We start from the raw sequence: 18414 nt of genomic DNA on the forward strand, positions 1-18414 counted from the left end.
ATCGCTGCAGTTTGCGTAAGAGTGCTCTCCCGGTGTTTTTCTCTAGGAGGTTTATGGTATCTGGTCTTACATTTAGGTCTGTCATCCATTTTGAGTTTACTTTTGCATACGGTGCTAGACCGTGTTCTGATTTCACCTTTTTACATGTAGCTGTCCAGTTTCCACAGCACCATTTATTGGAGAGACTGTCTTTTCTCTATTGGATTTTCTTGCCTCCTTTGTCATAGATTAATTGCCCGTGTAACTGTAATATAATACATATATTTACATGAGGCCCTCTCATATATGTATATAGTATGTACATATAGTATATATGTATTATATTTGTGTTGATGAGAAGCTTAGAGTCAGTGACAGTCGTGGGCACATATAGCTCCAGCTCTTGGGTTTTAAATATCATTTGCCACTGAAAGAAACTAGGGCTTCTTTGAGAAGCAGAACTGGCTGGATCAAGGGCCAGCAAGATGTTTGATAAGTAAGAAAGTATTGAAATAATCAAGAAGATTTGTTGAAAGAGCATATGAGCTATTTTGAGAGGATTTCCATTGGTCAGATTTGGGACAATTTGAATATTAAAATGTGTGTGTAACAAAATTATTATTAATTAGTTACACATGTTGAATAAAATAAGCATCTGTGAGTCCATATACATGTAAATGAATGAATGAGGGAAAACAGAAAGTTCTTCACCCCAGTAGAATGCCAAATAGCAAATACAGGACAGACGATGGTGTTCCCAAGTGGTGTTCCAGATGCCCTCAGGCACCACAGCAAACTCACAGGGATGATTTAGGACCTGGTGTAGTTTCATGGGAAGCAACACCATCCGTCAGAGCTTGATGGAGTTCCCAATTTCAATGCTTCCCTGAGATAGTTTCCAGTTTTAATGTTGGATCACTACAGACCTGTCAGTGGAGTCATATCTCTGCACATCCTTTGTGTGTGTGTGTGTGTGTGTGTGTGTGTGTGGTTTCTCTAATGAAAAGCAAGTACTGCTTGAAAATCAACATAGAACAGAAAATGAGGGTGACTGTGTCCAGGTTGATTCTGAGGTTTCCACCGCCCAACTCTTTGAATCTTCGATTTCTGACTCCTCTTGATTGAGAAATGTCTGTGATATTCAGTGCATACTTTATATGGGTTCTTTTAATAAAGGCAGTGGTGAAAGGACTTTGCAAAGTTGAAATGCTGTGCAAATACAAGGTCTTAACAACCTCACTTATATACGGTTGTAATTTCCTGTTAGGCAAGACGTAGAACTGAAAGTTTATTTGACTGAGTTGAATTGATCCCTAGGTAAACGTTCTTCATCATGTTGTTTCCGTAAGAGAAGTGCCTTAGCTAACTTTCATCTCCACTTGTTCCCTCTGCCTTTCCTCTCATAATAGTACTCATGAGCAGCAAAACGGTCATAAGGCTGAGGCCAAATAATTGTTATTATTATTCATATTTATATATAATTTAACATTTTCAGTTTATTGTGATTTGAATGATCCACTAAGTGTGAAGGTGTGTGTATTAGTCGTTCAATCATGTCCAGCTCTTTGCGACCCCATGGACTGTAACCCACCAGGCTCCTCTGGCCATGGGATTCTCCAGGCAAGAATACTGCAGTGGGTTGCCATTCCCTTCCCCAGGGGGTCTTCCCGAACCAGGGATTGAACCCAGGTCTCCTGCATTGCGGGCAGATTCTTTACCATCTGAACGTTTAATATTTGAGAGGTAATATTATGTTAGCATAACTTAGTAGTCATAGTTAAATATTTTGCTTTTATGGTATTTATGCAATTATTGCTAATCAAAGGAAACAGGGTCTACTAAAAGTAACCCATCTATTATTTTCAAGATTAGAATTTGAAGTTTAATATAAACAGCAACAAAATTTGAGGTCATAGATTGCCACAGAAGGTTACTGTTGAAAGATATCTTAAATACAGTCTATTTTAATGTTCTTATTACGCAAATGACAAAAATGAAAGCTCAGAGACTTGAAAGGAAACCTCATGATAAAGTGTCCATAACCCCAAGTGTCTGCTCGTTCTCGCTTGTGTGTGACGACCCATTTCCTGCCCAAAGAGATGGAGAGCAGCTGGTCACTGATCTCAGCTCTGCATTCCGGTCACACTGAAGGGCCTGTTCTCAGAATTGCATCGTCAGGGAAAAGTCAGTCTGCTATCATCTTTACAGGGACTCCTCTACTGAGTCGGAGAAGGCAATGGCACCCCACTCCAGTATTCTCGCCTGGAAAATCCCACGGACGGAGGAGCCTGATAGGCTGCAGTCCATGGGGCCGCGAAGAGTCAGACACGACTGAGCAACTTCACTTTCACTTTTCAGTCTCATGCATTGGAGAAGGAAATGGCAGCCCACTCCAGTGTTCTTGCCTGGAGAATCCTGGGGACGGGGGAGCCTGGTGGGCTGCTGTCTATGGAATCACACAGAGTTGGACACGACTGAAGCGACTTAGCAGCAGCAGCAACCTCTACTGAGTGACTGTAAACCCACCTTTAACAGGAGGTCGCCCCGTCTGTTTCAGTTGCAGGGACACTGTGGTCAGGTGCTTGATGCGGTTTGAAGACCTCCCCTGGCCAGGTCATTCTGACTGTAGCTTCAGTTCTGCCCACCGTGCTAACAGCACCCACCTTGTCTCTGGTTAGCATGCGTGGCCTCCTATTCCCTACAACGCCAGGATCCCCTTTGCTCAGTGAATCAGGAAAACCGGTTGAACGGCAGTGGTTCCCAGAGTCCCCCGTGGCCCACTCCCCCGAGCTCTGCACACAGGCCGATGGGGCCTGGGGAACGTACTTGTCGTGGCCTCGAGGAAGGGGGCATCCATCGGATATAGCTAAGGGGCGGCTCACTGGGGCTGATAGGAAGAGTTCATGCTAGCCTTCCAGTCTCGCCAAGATTAGAATATATACTGGGGAAGTTCTGATTTTCAGCTGCATTAAATGTCAGAATACCGCAACCCACTCCAGTATTCTTACCTAGAGAACCCTGGGGACAGAGGAGCCTGGTGGGCTGCCGTCTATGGGGTCACACAGAGTCGGACACAACTGAAGCGATTTAGCACGCATGCATGCATGCTTTGGAGAAGGAAATGGCAACCCACTCCAGTGTTCTTGCCTGGAGAATCCCAGGGACAAGGAAGCCTGGTGGGCTGCCGTCTGTGGGGTCGCACAGAGTCAGACACGACTGAAGCGACTTAGCAGCAGCAGCAGCAAATGTCAGTCATTTGGCGGGGGCTGCAGATTTCAGCTGTCCCAAGTGCAATCCCACTGAACCCAGTATTTCTGCTTACTGCACCCCTCCTTCATCTGCCTGAATCAACATTATCTTTATTTTACCCGACCCCAGCCCCCGTGAGGTTCATCCTCATTTGTTTCCCAGGTTTCTACGTGTGTGTGAAATTGCTCAGACGTGTCTTACTCTTTGCGACTCCATGGGCTGTAGCCTACCAGGCTCCTCCGTCCATAGGATTCCCCAGTCAAGAATACTGGGGTGTTAGCCATTTCCTTCTCCAGGGGGTCTTCCCGCCCCAGGGATCGAACCCGGGTCTCCTGCATTGCAGGCATATGCTTTACCCTCTGAGCCACCAAGGAAGCCCGGGTTTGTATAGGTTGGCTGAATCTCATCCTTTGCATCTCTTGACAGTTTATCCTTGATACTTCATTTTCTGGGGCCTGCCTGGACTTGCGTCTGTTAGTAGGTCAGCAGCAGAGGTAGGTGGTGGACCACCAGCATCCTTCTACGAAGCAGCCGGGGGCGCTAGGCAGACCCGCCCCTCACCGGAGCCTATCCGTGTCTCTGTGTCCCTGGGTTCTTGCATCCCCGACCATCCCGTTTAAAAAGCCGTCCTTTCCTCCAAACCCACTTACCGTCAGCCTTGCCGGCTGTCCCGTCTGCGCCGTGCCCATCACCTTCCATCACACTGTGTAGCTTGCTTATTCTCTTCCAGCTGGGGAGTAAGTTCCTTGGGGACTGGGATTTTATTCTGCTCAGGCTCGAGCCTTTCTCGCGTCGGGGAGAGTGCCTGTGTGTGGCCGTGGATCTGGGCGCGTGTTTGTGGAATGACTGACTGATCGGCTCACCCATTCTTCTGTGTATGCGCCCCACGGAGGGACGAGTGCAGGCCCGGCAGTGACAGCGAGTGGCAGGGCTTTCGGAGCGAACGATGGCTGGGTGGTCTAGTGAGCGAGTGAGAGAGACGGCCTGAGATGGTTTCCCAAGCAGACGATCACCACATTTTGCAGGGTTCAGAGGCCACCCCGGGAGAAGCCTTTAGTCTAAGTGCGCTGGGAAGCCTCAGAGTGAGAGAAGTTTTTATTTCTAAAGTTCACCATGTCCGTGGTTTGGAGAGGAGGCTTGGGAAGGCGCGCTCGGTGGCAGGGAAGCTCACCAGAAGACGGACTTCCAGTCCTTTGAAGAAGACCCAGTGTCGGCGCAGCCTCCGCCGTCCTCCCGGGCCTCTGTCCGCGGCTCCCGCCCGGCGCCCAGGGCGGCCAGCGCCACGGGCTTGCCGTGGGGCCCCTGCTGGCGCTGGGGCGGCTCCAGTGAGGCCCCCCACTCCTGCTCTAGTGGCAGAGTCAAGAGCAGGCTCACACGGGGCCAGGGGTCACTCCATGGGCCCCAGTGAGTGGAGAGTCATAAGCAAGCTTCGTTTTACCCAGTGCAGTGCCTCTTAGGACGTTTCAGTCACTTAACAGATTTCCAAACTGTCTTTGCTGATCAAGCTTTCTTGATCCCACTGTATTTAAAACTTCAGAAACAAACTTGTAACATTCTATATTTTAATATAAATATTCATTCATGGTGTCTATAGATATCCTAAGTTGTAGCAATTTTAACTTTCAATCTATTTTTATGGTCCATCATAATAATTAAATCATGCTCTATAAAAACATCATCAACAGCTAATATATAATATAAAGCCATGTATATTCATTGAGTATGTGACAAACTAAGGAATTTTTATTTTTTTATATTTAATTATGCTTCTTTTTTTTTATTCAAAGTATCAAGATACAAATATGCAAGGAGTTGTGTATGAACTAAACAGCTATATAGAACAACGGCTGGATACAGGAGGTGACAACCAGCTACTCCTCTATGAATTGAGTAGCATCATCAAAATTGGTAAGAAACGTTCTATGTTCCTCCTAGTAGAAAGATTATACCAAACTAAATTAAATTATGTTCTGTTCACTGATGACATGTAGGCATAGACATCATTCTTTTTTGGTTGATGTCTATATTATATTGGTTATTCAGTATTATAAATGCCATTTGTCTATTTTGAAATGCTTTAAAATTAAATATGTCTCAAATTTTAAAAATATTTTCTAATAACTCTGATATTTAAACTTTGACCAGTATATTATTACATAGTACATTGCTGTGTGCCTTTGAAAATGTCACATCTTAAAAACAGAAATAGCTAATGAAAGGAAATGAAAATATTCTACGTATGTAATTCAGTAAAACCGTAAATTATTTAGTTCACTTTACTGTATGAAAATTAATTATACTAACAAATCCATTCGAAAGACTCATATTTGAAGCCTCACCTTAGAGAATTCATGCATGTTCTATTCTTCCATTGAGATTAGTTTCTTCCTTTTCTATTACTTTGGCAGCCACAAAAGCTGATGGATTTGCACTGTATTTCCTTGGAGAGTGCAATAACGTAAGTATCTAAATTTAGATTTAGGTGTTCTAGATAAGAGAATGTTATAAGCTTTAAAATTATGTTACAAACAACAAATGTATCATAATTAAGTACTTTACCCAGCATTTTCTATTTTGTTTCTGTATGTGGTGATTACCAGTTGAGTATTTTACCAACATGGTGAGGTTTAGTCATTAAAATCTTAACATTTTTTTATTGTTTTGGCTTGGTTTGCGGTGTGCTATTTCATGAGTGGCGTTTCTAGACTCACTGTTCTGTACAGAAGTTGTTTCATCACTGTGGGCTGGGGTGTGGGGCAGTCTATGCCCTTTTCTGCACGCAATCTGCGGTAGAAGCAAATGAGAGCGGGGGTTTTCTGTGAGTTTTGTAGACTCTGTGAAGCTCACTCTGAGAAGCGCTGGGATGGAGTTGCTGCGTCTGGATTCCTAAGCTGTGGGCGGTGACTCGGGCTGCCCTGTGGCTGGAGCCGCTAAGGGGTGCCTGGTCCACCCGTCGGCAGAACAGCTGGATGCTGTGTTTCTGGACTGACTCACTCACAGCGCCGTCTGCTGTCGAGTGCAGCTCTCTTAGGCACTTTCAAAAAGGATTTCAGGACACTCAGTTACTGGCATTTGATTTTTTCTTGTGGTGTTAACACACATGTAACATTTTAGAAAAATACTCTGAGCCAGCAACACTTAGCTTCATAGGTTAAGTGAATAAAACTCAGTTATAACATTATTTTTGCAAACTTTTACTCTGTATTTCCTGTGTGTTGGGCCTTGTTCTTTGAGATTTGGTATGCATTTTTGCAATGTGATACTTGTTTTGTGAGTAAGCAAAATGCATGCTATTTATATTCTATAAAATGTTAATAGGAATAGAGGCATAGTATTCTGATATTTTTAGCAGTGTTCATGAATAGTAGAGTAGTCCAAACCAAGAAAGCCATTGCACAAAAAGTCCTTATTGGCTGGATGACCCTACTCCTAAATGACCTCTTCATTTGCACACCCCTTCCTCCCCTTGTGTAATGATGATCTGTGTTGCAAGATTAAAAGCTCTTTAGGATAAGGACCTCACTGCTTCTTATTCATTTCTGTATTCACCTTTATTCTCTCTTATTTTCTTTCACATAAGCAGTCAGCAAGAGGGTTTATTAAATAGAATTATTCAGATATTACTCCTACCTGTAAATGCTTTCTGCTTTACATACTGGTAGTATTTTAAAAATGATGAAGCTACTGAAATAACGAATAGATTTCTGTCCTAGTCATTCTAAAATTTTTTTTCTAAAATTTAAAATTTTTGTTTAAAAACCAAGACTTCCTTTTAAAAAATTAGTATATGATTTACAATGTATTTTTTAACATTTTTTAATTGAAGGATAATTGCTTTAGAGAATTTTGTGGGTTTCTGTCATATCGACAGGAGTCAGCCATAGGTGCATGCCTGCCCCCTCCCTCCCAGGCCTCCCTCCATCTCCCTCCCCTCCTCACCCTTCAGCCTGTCGCAGAGCCTCTGTTTGAGTTTCCTGGGTCACATAGCAGATTCCCGCTGACTGTTACACATGGTCTTGTGAATTTCTGTTTCTCTCTCCACACGTGCCCCCTTCTCCCTCCTCTCCTCCCCCCACGTCCATAGGTCTGTCCTCTATGTCTGTTTCTCCATTGCTGCCCTGAGAATAAATCCAGCAGTGCCATCTGTCCAGATCCCACATGTACGTGTCAGTGTACGATATTCCTCTTTCTCTTCTGACTTACTTCACTCTGCATAATGGGCCCTAGTTTTGTCCACCTCGTTAGGACAGATTCAAATGTGCTCCTTTTTACGACTGACTAGTATTCCATTGTGTGTATGTACCCCAGTTTCTTTATCCGTCCGTCGATGGACATCTAGGTTGTGAATATAGATGTGAGTGTAGCTGTAGTTGTAAATGTAGATGTAAAAAATAATTTACAGTAATTTTCATGATCTCTGGTATGCATATCATCGTGTAACTAACCACAGCAGTCCACGTCTTATCACTCCTCCCCTGACGTCTCCACACAATCCGCAGGGATGGTCCACAGCAGCTGTGTTTGTATCGTGACCCTTGAGCTTCAGTCACAGCTGTTTGTGACCCAGGCTGGGACCAGTAGATTCCCTGCCGACCCCCGGGTTGTGGACTCAGCGTTCTGGCTGTCTGCCTGGAAAGAAATGATAGGAACCCTCGGCCGAGGCGCGGCTGCCCCGGGGGCTGGCCCTCTTCTGCTCGGTGTGGAGGAGGTTGGGAAGGAGGGCAGAGCTGGTCTGCGGAGGTGGGAAGGGCAGATGGCTGGGAGCCTGGTCCCCTGTGCAGGAGCCTCTAACGGGGCCTGGCTTGGAGCCGGGGTTTAGGTTCCCAGGCCGCCTGCTCTTAATCACTTGGCTGTACTTCTCTACCCTGTCGTTGCAGACTTCTGCCTGATTGTCATTTAGAAAAAGCTTTTGTAGCTCGAATATCCCAAATGTAATTCTGTTGTGGTTTAGTTGCTAAGCTGTGCCCGACTCTTTGCAACCCCATGGACTGTAGCCCACCAGGCTCCTCCGTCCACGGGGTTCTCCAGGCAAAAGTGCTGGAGTGGGTTGCCATTTCTTTCTCCAGGGGATCTTCCCGACCCAGGAATGGACCCCGGGTCTCCTGTGCTGGGAGCCATCTGCACTGCTGACTGAGCCGCCAGAGAAACCCCTAAAATGTAATTCTGCATGTATCTAATCCTTTCACTTTTACTTAACATTCACTTTGTAACTTAATTGAGGGATTGGTAATGTCTTCTCCGACTTTAGTTGGCGCCTCATTCTAAACCCCAAGGTCAATTGATTTACTCTACTTGGTTCTCTCCAGGCTGATGGAGTCTTTACTCCTTTCTCCCCGACATCTCAGGGACCAAGTGTATCCTGTTAGTTAGCATAGCCCTAGGAGGAGCAGGGTACAGAGCAAAATGGTAGCCTTTCCTCACCTTCCTAAGTCAGCTTCCATTCTGCTATGCTTTCTTAATGTCAGATCCTTCTTCATAGAATTGAGCTGAACCTGTAATTAGGTGTTTATCTGTGCCTTGTTTGATTATTTGCTTATCCAGTTTTCTGTCCAGCATATAAACGTCACAAAGGCAGAGACCTTTCTCCCTGGGAGGATAATTTTAGGGGATAATGACTGTGTTCTACTCCCGTAAGTCATATTATTCCTTTGGCCCCTTTCAATGGATATTCTTGAGGCTGTTGCTTTCCCGTTCTATTTCTAGAGATCAGATACGTACTTGTTTTTGCCATTCACCAAAGGTTCCACCACTTGAAGTCTATTTTGATTAACTCGTATGGCTGAGATTTTCTCCCCGACCACTGAATGGTGTAGATTCAAGCCTCACATCCACACGATGTGCAGTTATTACTTCTCAGATGAGATTTTTATTTTCTCTGCAGCAATAAATTCAGGGTATTCTGGTTCCCTTCACCCCCTTGCAGCTGTAAGTGTCTTCACTCTTCAGACTGAGATGAGCCCATAGCCCTGGGCTGGTCCTGACCCCGCGGGGGTCTCCTATTAGACTTGCCAGCAGTGGGGTCTCATGCTTTACCTCTGGTTCCCTGTTAGCCATGCGGCTCTGCTGAGGTCGGTACAGTACCCTCGAACAAATCCACGTGTCACTTTGCTGCCAGCCCTCAGAATCCACAAGTCCACATCTGCACATTCAGTCGGTCGTGGGTGTACAGTGCTGCTGTGGCATTTATTGAACGAGATCTGCATGTAATTGGATCCACACAGATCCATTGAAGAACACAGACCCATGTTCTTCAAGGGTCAACTCTGTATCTAGGCTTTAGTTGATGCTCTCAAGAAAAAAAAAGAAAATTGAAATTTGTTCACCTCCCAGAGTCCCTTTGTCTACTCCCTTTTAGATTTCTTTGGATCCTTCCAATCTTCTCAGTCCAGCAATGCCTTATAAAATATTTGTGAAATGTTCTTTATCCAGCCTTTAAACAGTTTTACAATGTTTTTTTCAGGAGTGTCAAATTATCTAATCTGCCATATTGCTTGCAACAGATGTTGACATACTTCTAAAATGTAAACTAACTGAATGAAATAAAGTAAAACATTTTGCACAGATGAGGAGATACATGTATATTTTCTTATATTTCTTCCTTTGTACATGAAAGACAACATATTATAGATATTTATCAATGTTTTTAAAACTTGTCTCTGGATTTCGAGTCATAGTTCGAAAGTATTTCTTAGTGACTCACTTTCAAAACAAAATGTATATTCTTTAGTGACAAAATTATAATAATGCAACCCAAATAGACTGCAATAAAAATTTTAGTCTTGATATCAATAAATATTAGTACAAGGATTAAGACAGACATGGCATGGACTAAATCATTCTTATAAGAGTATTGATTTCTTTTTTCACCAATGAGAATCAGTAGAAATAATTTAATTTTTGAAATTGATGCATTGAAAAATATAGCTTAAATAATATTTAAATACACCAGAAGTTATACTGGTAGAATTTAAAACCAACATTCATATTACCAGAGAGATAAAAAATTAAAACACAGAAAGTATAGGAGATGGTAGAAAACAACTTAAATGGTATGAAAACACTAAAAATAAAACATTAAATGTGATTATTGAACTCATATCGAAGCTAATTTAAGAGACAATAAAACAATAGAGTGGAAAATAGCAAATTATGAGAGCATACTTACAAACGTGAAAATGTAGGTAAAATGGACTGTTTTTGAGGAAAATATAAATTGTTCCATTTAATCCAAGTGATGATAGAAAAGCAATAGACCAGTAAGCGGGATTGAACGCAGTGTTGGAATGATGCTGGTTTTTTTTTTAAGCCAGTCGGACACTGGTGATGGTTTTGAGTACCGGAATTGCTCGGGCCGTCCTTCGCTCTGGGACACGGGGGTGATGCAGCAGAGCTCGCGCTCGGCTGGAGACAGCCCTCCAGAAGAGGGAATGCCTGCCTGCCCACACCGTTCCAGGGCTTGGGAGAGAAGGGAAGCGCCCCAGTTAGTTGTTCAGTTTTCCAGAGAGTTTTGATTCTGGAGTTGGATTGTGTGAGTTCCAATTCGCTACTTTGGGATTTTGACAATATTCTCAATCCTTCTAAATCTTAGTTTGGCCTCCATTGGTTAAGCATTAGGTCACGCATGCCATTTAACAAGGCATTTTAGACGCCAGCCATATACCAAAAGCTGTGTTGAATTTACTGAGCCTACAAATAAATAAAAGTCATCCCTGTCCCCAAAGAATGTACAGTCAGTAGGAGAAATGAAGAAATCCACAGTTCATTTTACCGCATGATGACATGCGAGCAGAGAGGAAGCAGAGCGCTCCGGGACCCCACCTTTGATTGGCAGGTGGGGTCTGGGGTTGGTAGCGTTGAAATGAGCTTGGATGGCCAGCTCTGTTGGAACAGAGCTTAGGAGACCTCTCCCTTAGTAGATAAGAAGGGAAAAGGAAGGAGGAAGCAGTTTGGGAGAAATCTAGAAAACGAACCTTTTTTGTGTTCTGACCAATGCCAGTGTCTGGCGCATAGCATATACAGGGTGGTCTTGAAATACTTTTTGGGCAAAACTGATTTTTCCACGATTAAGATTTTTTGCTTAATACCTAGTCACATACTTCAGTTACTATGTAACATACTTTATAATGTTCTAATATAGGTTTTTAAAATATTATCTGTAAGAGTAGTTTGTGAAAGCTGAAAAAACTTGTGATCTCTAATTATTTGTCAAACTTTATAATTCATAATGTAAGTTCATAGATAGCTTTTTATGGATTAGTTTAGAGTAGCAGTGTGACTTAGTCAATGCACAGTGAACTTTTTTTTTCCATTTATTTTTATTACTTGGAGGCTAATTACTTTACAGTATTGTAGTGGTTTTTGCCATACATTGACATGAATCAGCCATGGATTTACATGTGTTCCCCATCCTGATCCCCCCTCCCGCCTCCCTCTCCATCCCATCCCCCTTTAGGAAGAATTATGCAAACAAAGTTAGGGATCTGGCTCAAGTTCCAGGGAAGTTGGGGCTAGTAGCTCCTGCCCTCTGCACGGAGCGAAATTCTTTTACTCTCCAGCGCCATCTAGTGTCTCCAAGAAAAATAACTATTGATGGTAAGCCAAAGTGTTTCCAAACTTCACCTGTTGTGAGTTGAAGCCTTAACGTAAAAGTGAAGTTTCTGTGAATACACTGAACTTTGAATTGTGTATGGGAAAGATGAGAGCAGATGTTTGCCACGTAAAGCAGACATCTCTTTAGTTGATGTCAATGAATCAGTTTCCCAACCTGTTTTTTAATAATGTGCAGTAGTCTAGTGTATGTTTCTTTCTCCACTGAACCTATTTCTAAAAATTTGATTTTTTTAAATAACTTGAATGCTTTTTTATTTGTTCACTGAGTCAGCTTAGTCATTATGACTACTGTTACCAATCTCCTTTAGTTTAAATGGCTTCACTTTAGAAATATTTTTGGAAATGTACTGTTACCACAAAAATATTGAATAGTTCATCATGAGTTTCTTTGAAATAATGAAAAAACTAGCTTATGCCCTGCCACTGCGTGGCGTCAGGACTGATATCCAGCCCTGTGGCCAATCTCCCGGCTGGCATTGGGAGGTGAAGAGCCTCGTCCAGGCCCCCGGCAGAGCTGTCAGCTGCAGGGACCAGCAGGTCGGGGGCCAGGTGCACGCCCTGATGCATGAAGCTCTTTTTGAAAGGGTAGGGTTGACTGAGATTCGAAGCTTTGAACCTTTTCTTTGTTTTTGATTTTCATGCAGTTTTTCATCTCTAGCCTCTAAAAAAGTTGTGCTAATAAAAGTTTTCATAGATTTACACAACATTAAAGCAGAAATTAATTTTAGAGACTCAACATGGGATGTTATCGATTATGAATGTATGCACAATCGCCTTAATATATTTAATATGTTATGCAGTGATATTTGATGCAAGTTATCATTCATCTTCCTGTGAAAATAAATAATGAGTATAATCTTTTTTCATCTTATTAATTTGAACATCACAGTCAAATTCTTATGTCAAAATTTGTAAGAACTGACATGGGGGCGTGGGAGGTACAAACAAATTATTGCAAACAAAATATTGCAAATTATGATTATTTTGCAACATGAAGAACCAAAGCAAGACTTGACTTACCAGATCACAGCGTGTACTATAAATAACAGTCATTAAAACAGTGTGGTAGAAAAATAAACCAAGTGGTACAGAATTAAGAGTTCAGAAACAGACCTAAATGTACTTGAGGATTTATGTGATGAAAGTGGCGGTTCAGCCAGTAGGAAAAAGAAGGCTCTTCAACCTGTAACTATCTTTTTGATTATTTCTGTGGAGTGAGTTAAGGTAGATTTAACAAACTTTTCTCTACTCCTGAATACCTTTAATATTCAGCCTCTAGCTTGGAGGTTTGTTTTTGACATTTTGTGTTTGCAGTAATAACTGCCCGCTAGCCCGATCAACCTCAGAGATCATGTACAACATGCCATTACCAAACACACACTCCAGGTGAATCCGAAAATGATGGTTTAATCAGGAATGATGCCAGGAAGGGAGCTGTTGCAGAGGGGAACCGTGTGGAGTTAAAAAAATGCCTCCAGAAAGAGGAGGAAGCTTCTAGTTCAGAGGAGAGACACTGAGGCTGTGAAAGCGCCACCAGTGTCTGACTCGGTCAGCCCTCACTTGCCCCCATACGACGGGAGCTTTCGGCCTCCACAGGACAACTGACTTTTTTGTTAGCACTTGCCCTCAGTTCTCATTTGTAAGCATTTCTATTTGATAAATGTGAACAAAAATCATAATCAAATTAGTAAAGCAAGTACAAAGTCCCCACGGTAAAGAATAATATAATTTTTGATAATTATTTTCCACGAGAAGTTTTCCACATTGTCAGGTAATTGAAGGATTTCTAAATCATTTGTTTTCAACAAGTCTAGTATGTGGAGAAGGCAATGGCACCCCACTCCAGCACTCTCGCCTGGAAAATCCCATGGATGGAGGAGCCTTGTGGGCTGCAGTCCATGGGTTTGCGAAGAGTCGGACACGGCTGAGTGACTTCACCTTCACTTTTCACTTTCACACATTGGAGAAGGAAATGGCAGCCCACTCCAGTGTTCTTGCCTGGAGAATCCCAGGGACGGGGGAGCCTGGGGGGCTGCCGTCTATGGGGTTGCACAGAGTCGGACACGACTGAAGCGACTCAGCAGCAGCGGTATGGAAAGTAGCCTGCGGTATTCCCACGGTGCGTTATTTGCTTGCCTGTTTCTTGTACATCGTCTAGAAAGTCTACATAGAGGCAGTCAATGTTTATATTAAATAGATGATCTAATGATACAGGACCATATAAGCTATTTCATTGTTACTGCATTATGAAGCTAAACATAACTTGAAGATATTATTAAATTCAGCCTTAACGGTCTTATAGAAGTCAACTGAAAGAAGTGTCTGTGGTATATCTTCAAACAACAAACACATAGAGTCAACAGCCATTAAAAAATATCCAGGGCTTCTGTTGGGAGCTTGCTTTAGCATTTATTTTCTGTTGGTGTCATGGGAACTTCTTTAAAAGTTATCTAAGTGACTTGGGTCAATTTAAGTTCATTTCCTGCAGTTCTGACTTTGAGAAGAGAAACATTACTCAGCATCCTTGTAATTAACTTTCTCATAGTTTGAAAAAAATCATTGTCAATTCTCACTTTTATTCAGCCTACATATGCTGTATTTTTTATGTTTTTATTGTAGTCATCTCTCTTCCTGTTCTTGGATCATTTTGCTACTTTGCTGTCAATCTTAAGAAAGGGTAACACACTGAATGATATTTTGCAAGATAGATACTAAATCTAATGAAATTCTTATTTCTGTGTCACATGTGTGTTGGTGCATAATAGATTACAGTAACTATTGTAAGAACAGTGACTGATTTCTAGCCACTTTAAAAATGCGTATGGTCCAGTTGTCAATTATCATCACATATGTAGTTAAATTAAAAAAAATCTTTTTAAAGTGTGTAACTTGTATTTAAACATTTTAAGCTTAATACTTTTTAAAAGAAGCAAATTTAAAACTGTTTTTCACAGACATTATACTTAATAGCAAATTACTGCTTACAGCCAATCCTGGCTAATGTAGATATACTAATGAATAAAGCTATTTTGAACTTGTAATCTTTAGATAATGGGATGAGCCAAGGCTCTATTTTCCTCCTCTCTGCTCCCAGTGATTGAAGTAGCTCAGGTTTATAGGGCTCAATCCCTTGTAAGATTTTATTGGAAAAAAGAGTTCTTTGACATTGTGTGTGTGTGTCTGTGTGTGTGTGTGTGTGTGCTCGCATGCAGGCTTAGTCGTGTTTGACTCTTTTGTGACTCTATGGACTTAGCTCCTCTGTCCGTGGGATTTCCCAGGTAAGAATACTGGAGTGGGTTGCCATTTCCTCCTCCAGGGGATCTTCCCAATCTGGGGACCGAACCCTCGTCTTCTGCATCTTCGACATTCCAAAGCTGGAAAACCACATTATCTGAAAAGCAACACATCAGAGGATTGCCTAATACTTACTAGTTCAAAAGGCCATCATCCTTAAGTTACAGCAGTCCTATTTAAGATAAAAGTAAAGTGTTGGGAGAATTTACCAGAACTTTAATATTTTTTAAATCAAGTAGATAATCACCATGCAGTTCTGTCAAGATATTGCTCCTCCTGCCTAGGTGATCTGATGAGGGTCTCTCGTTTAGTGGAAGTTTATTTTAAAATGTGGTTGGGTTTAGTCAGAATAATTGATCATGTTTAAAAAAATAAATTTAAGACACTATCAAATGTTCTCCACCTGCCTCATCTTTTGAGGGGTAGAGATACACCCAGGCTTGTCCAGTTATTTATTTATTTATTTTTGGTGTGTATGTGCAGAGAAGAGCAAAGATTTTACCAAGAGTATTCTAAATTTGTAATATTATGGGCAGGCCAGTTTCAGGAATGGAGTGGTCGATTATTTAAAAAAAGAAAAAAAGAATAAAGAAGTAACATTCTGAGAAAGATTTTTAATGAACATGAGAAAGTACAGCCAGCTCACATCGACTTTGTAGTTACAGATCCATGTGCCTCGTCTGTAGGAAGCGGGGCTCATCCTGTCTGCTTCTTGATCCTGTAGTTTCTAGAGCCCAAGGACAGCTTACGTTTCTGTCTTCATGTTAGTATTTTCTGTGGATAAAAATTGGAGGCTGTTGAGCATTTTTCCCACGTGTGGACATTCGTGTGAGTCCTGCATCTAGCGTGTGTCTTGTGTTCGTGGGAATCCCACCTCACATGCTTCATCGCAAAGCACCTGCCTCATTTTGGGTCTTGTCTTTCCCTTGGCTCACAGGTTTCTTGTGATTGTTAAGTGATGTCTAGGAGTCTTTGTATTCCATGCCAAAAAGCGTAGGACAGTTTCTAGAACGTGTTCTGTCCCTCTCTTCGCAGAGCCTTTGTGTGTTTATCCCTCCTGGAATCAAGGAAGGAAAACCCAAGCTCATCCCCGCGGGTCCCATCGCACAGGGCACCACCACCTCCGCCTACGTGGCCAAGTCCAGAAAAACGTTGCTGGTGGAAGACATCCTCGGGGTGAGTGGCTTTTCACCCTTTGTGACATTTGTAACCCCGAGGTATTTAATTAAAGAGAACATATACGCTTGATGTTATAACTTAAGCCATGTTGTAGCAGCATAAAAGCAAGATACCGATCAATAAATGCATTTGTATGTAAGTGAATTCTTTGTACTCCAAGAAATACATCTGATAACCTCCTAAGAGCTAGGTTTGAGCAGTTCTTCTTTCAACATTTGCCTGTGTGCTTATATACATATGAGCTGAAAGATTACTGTTTGCTGTTTCGTATCCCAGTAGGATAGATTTGAGAGAGTTAGCTATGTGACTGACTGCCCCAGATTTTAGTGGTGTCCTGCAACAACCACTCACTGCCCCTGGATCGGCCGTTCTGCTGATCGGAGCTTTCTCACACGTCTGAGGCCGTCTGGGCATCCCTTGGGAGCTGGCTTCTGCTATCTGTGTGTGTCCCCACCCCCTCCACTGAGGCTAGCCCGGCATCTTATGGTGGTGGCAGGGGTCAGAGAGAAGTGCACACATGCAGGTGAGTTTTCAGGCCTCTGCTTCCATCAGATTCACGACCTCAGTTTAGCCATCCAAGTCACATGGTGGGCCGGACGCAGTGTAGCCTGACCAAGGCCAGGAGTAGAGAGAGCAGGACCAGATGGGGCCCTGGGACGGTCTCCCCCAGTATACGTGCGTGTCGTGATGAAATGTCGCTGCCTGAGCCCAGACTTTGAAACTGACAGGCATACAAGCAAGGGCGTATGTGTCAGGAATTTGCTCTGAAAAAGTGCTAAACTGGAGCCGCATAATCTAGATTTTCATTTTATTTTTGCCACTAATTATCTGTGTGACCTTGAACAAATCCGATTGCTAGTTACTGTTCTCAAAAAGAAAAAAAGAGTGCTTAAAAAGAGTGTCCGAACGTAGCAGATCAGCTCGCTGTGTGCCTCAGACCCCCACGATGGTGTACACCGAGTCTATCTCATTTTTAGGAAGTAAATGTTAAAAGTAGATATGGTATAAATTATCACTTAAAATGTTGTGTTGTATGTATATACAAGCTTTCCAAAGATCTGTCAGTTACAAAGGACAGATCCGTGCTAGTCTTGATTCATGAAAAGCTTCCCATAGGCTGCAGAAAGTGAGTAAATAGAATCGATGTTTTGATATTAATTCATTCAATTTTCTTGTATTCCTTTGACTGGTTTTGCTAAGTTAGGAAATGAAGTGGAAGAACCAGTTTCATTTCTTATGATAGGTAATGGGTGATGATTGGTTGACCTGAGTACCTAATATGGGTCTTCGGGGTTCACTTACAGTGACTCTCATTAACCTGTGTTTCTGTGTTATTCTGATCTTAAAAATAAGAGAAAAAATATATAAATATAATTTCCTGTGGCACTTGGAGTAATCTTCACGTGTGACTTTATGCCTCTAAAGCTGTTAATTTTAACACTAGAAGGTGGAATAAAGAAGTGTTGCTCACAGCTGCTTCTGTGCTCAGTCATGTCCGACTCTTCGCAACCCCATGGACTGTAGCCCGCCAGGCCCCTCTGTCCATGGATTTCCCAGGCAAGAGCACTGGAGTGGGCTGCCGTTTGCTCCTCCAGGGGATCTTTTGGACTCAGAGATCGAACCCTTGTCTCCTGTGGCTCCAGCATTAGCCGGTGGATGCCTCACCACTTGGGCCACCTGGGAAGCCATCATAATTACTTTTAATATTGCATGAAGCTATGTATATTCATTAATTGAATTCTCCTGTATAATGATAAAGAAACATTAAGCACCATCTGGGTTTCAGTCCCATGTTGCTGAAGTTATCTTAAACAGCTCAATGGGTAAATAATCCACCTGCAGTGCTGGAGTCAGAGGAGACGAGGGTTTGATCCCTGGGCCGGGAAGATCCCTTGGAAGAGGAAATGGAAACCCACTCCAGTATTCTTGTCTGGGAAATTCATGGACAGAGGAGCCTGGTGGTCTACTGTCCAAAGGATCGCCAAGAGTCAGACACGACTGAATGACTGAGCCCAGCACAGGCACAGCCCGTGTTGTCCATATCTTCTTCAACAAGGTTCACAGGGACCATCATCGCTGGGCTTTCCTTTGCAAAGGACAGCT

At 42.6% G+C, this 18414-nt stretch overlaps 1 protein-coding gene across 2 annotated transcripts in view; it reads left to right on the forward strand.

Moving 5' to 3' along the window:
• PDE10A (phosphodiesterase 10A) overlaps positions 1–18414 on the forward strand; it is a 552081-nt gene that overhangs the window by 461804 nt on the left and 71863 nt on the right. For both annotated transcript variants that reach the window (XM_065931006.1, XM_065931005.1), the window contains 3 exons: positions 5016–5136; positions 5637–5686; positions 16168–16308. In XM_065931006.1, the coding sequence (XP_065787078.1) occupies positions 5016–5136; positions 5637–5686; positions 16168–16308 (312 nt within the window). The remainder of the gene's footprint in view (positions 1–5015; positions 5137–5636; positions 5687–16167; positions 16309–18414) is intronic.

This window comes from Muntiacus reevesi, chromosome 3 (assembly GCF_963930625.1).
Source record: "Muntiacus reevesi chromosome 3, mMunRee1.1, whole genome shotgun sequence".
Taxonomy (NCBI): Eukaryota; Metazoa; Chordata; class Mammalia; order Artiodactyla; family Cervidae; genus Muntiacus; species Muntiacus reevesi.